General features: G+C 39.3%; 1 protein-coding gene across 1 annotated transcript; it reads left to right on the top strand.

Moving 5' to 3' along the window:
• The first annotated feature begins 1776 nt into the window (after window positions 1-1776).
• On the top strand, window positions 1777-2277 carry LOC113859458. Its single transcript, XM_027492228.1, has 2 exons — window positions 1777-2062; window positions 2126-2277. The coding sequence occupies exons 1-2, from the start codon at window positions 1777-1779 to the stop codon at window positions 2275-2277; spliced, it is 438 nt and encodes a 145-aa protein (XP_027348029.1).
• The last annotated feature ends 807 nt before the right edge of the window (window positions 2278-3084 follow it).

Here is a 3084-nt window from a genome sequence, read left to right as displayed (position 1 = left end):
GGATGCCATTCGGCCTAAGCAATGCACCTGCCACTTTTCAGAGGTGTATGTTAAGTGTTTTTTCTGATTTAATTGATAATTGCATGGAGGTGTTTATGGATGATTTTACTGTTTACAGTTCTTCATTTGATTCATGTCTGCATAGCTTAACCAGGGTGTTAGAGAGATGTGTTGAAACTAACCTCGTGCTGAATTATGAGAAATGCCATTTTATGGTAAAAGAAGGTGTAGTTTTAGGACATCTTATTTCTGAGAGGGGAATACAGGTTGATAAGGCGAAAATTGATGTTATTTCCTCTCTATCTTACCCTGCGTCTGTGCGGGAGGTGCGTTATTTCCTTGGACATGCAAGTTTTTACAGGCGATTTATCAGAGATTTTAGTACCATTGCACTGCCGCTGTCTAGTCTTCTGCAGAAAGACGTACCATTCTTATTCTCTAATTCGTGTAAGGAGGCTTTTGAGGAAAAGACTCACCACAGCACCTATCATGCAGCCACTAGATTGGGAGCTCCCTTTTGAGTTGATGTGTGACGCCTCTGACTATGCACTTGGAGCTGTTCTATCTCAGAGAGTCGGTAACTTTCCACATGTTATTGCCTATGCCTCTAGAACTCTCGATGCAGCCCAGATAAATTATACCACCACTGAGAAAGAGCTGCTGGCTATTGTTTTTGCACTAGATAAATTCTGTTCTTATTTGCTTGGCTCTAAAATTACTATCTTTACAGATCACGCTGCACTGAAATTCCTATTGAAGAAGCCGGATGCAAAACCTATGATTAGATGGATGCTTCTTCTGCAGGAATTTGATATTGAGATAAAAGACAAGAGTGGTATTCTGAATCAGGTTGTTGATCATTTGAGTCGTATTGAAGGGACTATAGACCCTTTACCTATTCATGATAGTTTTCCTGATGATTATTTATTTGCTCTGAACTCTATAGATTTTATTCCCTGGTTTGCTGATATTGTGAATTATTTGGTTACTTCTGTTGTACCTCCTGATGCATCTAGATCCCAGATCGATAAATTGAAAAGTAATGCTAAATATTATGTCTAGGATGATCCATATCTGTGGAAATTTTGTAATGACCAGGTCATCCGTCGATGTGTTCCTGACCACGAATTTCAGGACATTCTGTATTTTTGTCATGGCACATCTGTAGGAGGCCATTTTGGACTGCAGAGGACAGCCAGGAGAGTTTTGGACAGCGGATTCTATTGGCCTACCATTTTCCGAGATGTAGCCAGATTTTCTGAGAGCTGTGAGATATGCCAGAAGGCGGGAGGGACTATTACTAGGAGACATGAGATGCCTCAACAGCCCATTCTTTTCTGTGAGATCTTTGATGTTTGGGGCATCGATTTTATTTGTCCTTTTCCTGTTTCTGCTGGATACTCTTACATATTACTTGCTGTTGACTATGTGTCTAGATGGGTGAAGGCAAAGGCCACTAGAACTAATGATTCTAAAGTTGTTTCGAATTTTCTCCGTACTCATATTTTTTGCAGGTTCGGTGTGCCTAAGGCTGTCATCAGTGACCAGGGAAGTCATTTCTGTAACAGGACCATTGCAGCCTTGTTCCAGAAGTTTGGGGTTACACACAGAATTGCTACACCATATCATCCCCAAACTAATGGGTAAGCTGAGGTATTCAACAGGGAAGTCAAGCACCTGTTGCAGAAATTAGTGCACCCGAATAAGAAAGATTGGAGTAAGTTTCTGGATGATGCTCTCTAGGCTCAGAGGACAGCTTATCGGACACCATTAGGCATGTCTCCATTTCGAGTGGTGTTTGGTAAAGCATGCCACCTTCCGGTGGAAATTGAGCATCGATCATATTGGGCTGTGAAGAGTTGTAACATAGCACTTGAGCAGGCCAGAATTGAAAGGAAGCTCCAGCTTCAGGAGCTTGATGAAATACACCTGCAGGCCTATGAAAATTCTAGATTGTATAAAGAGAAAGTTAGGAGATTTCATGATACATATATTCTGAGGAAAGAGTTCTCTGTAGGCCAGAAAGTGTTATTGTTTAACTCTCGATTGAAATTGATTGCAGGTAAGCTTCGATCTAGATAGGATGGACCTTTTGTGATTACTCATGTTTTTCCCCATGGTGCAGTTGAGATTCAAGATGAAGCTACCAGCAGGACTTTTAAAGTCAATGGTCATCAACTGAAATTATTCCAGGAGAGTAGACCAGTGGAGCCGGCTCAGAACATAGTTGATCTATCCTTAGTGGAGCCTACTTTGCTGGAGGATATGTTTTCTTAGGCACTTGGAGTTTGGAGCATTGTGTTCTTTGATCTTTGTTTCTTTTCCTTATAGTTTCCTTTACTTTCTCATATATAGTTTTCATTCTATTCTTGGATTGTTTGCATGTTTTACATTTTATATTTCCTTTTCCCACATTGTGGACAATGTGTGTTTTAAGTGTGGGGGGACGGAGTAGTCCTTAGCATATTTTTCATTGGATTCCCTTGCTTTTAGAGACTTCATTCTTGTGAGCATCTTTTCATTTGCCATTCTTAGTTGGAAGTTTCATAACATCAAGTTGTGTTTCTTGCATTTTGAGTTTAGCTAGTTTTTCATGATGATTAGGTTGTGGATCATTAATTGGTAGAATACATGCCTTAGTGAGATTTGAGCTTATCTTCTTTCTTATGTGATTCACTCATGTTTGTAGGTATTTTAGAACTTGAATTGACTCTTTTTGATGTCATCTATTCACATGCACTTTTGATATGATTTAGGCCTTCTTTTGATTTTAGCCACTTGGCCAAATTGACTTACCTTGCATGTATTCCATTGGTTATCCCCTTTGAGCCTTATTGACCTTTTTCTTGATGATTTTGCAGCTCATTACAAGCCATGTAACTTGAAAAACCATGATGTGCCCAACCTTTGGGAATAGATGAGCTTTGGAATTGTTTTAGGAATTGGTTAAAAACAAGTGTGGGGGTGTTTTGTACATATTGCTTTGAGCATATTTTGATGCATTGTAGGTTGACTAGAAAAGTGGATTGTATAAAAATAGTGCAGTACTTACAAAGTAAAAAAAAATTTGAAAAAAAAGAGAGA

Source organism: Abrus precatorius, unplaced genomic scaffold (assembly GCF_003935025.1).
Source record: "Abrus precatorius isolate BTA unplaced genomic scaffold, Abrus_2018 Scaffold2, whole genome shotgun sequence".
Classification (NCBI taxonomy): Eukaryota; Viridiplantae; Streptophyta; class Magnoliopsida; order Fabales; family Fabaceae; genus Abrus; species Abrus precatorius.
This window is presented reverse-complemented; position numbering and strand designations above follow the sequence as displayed.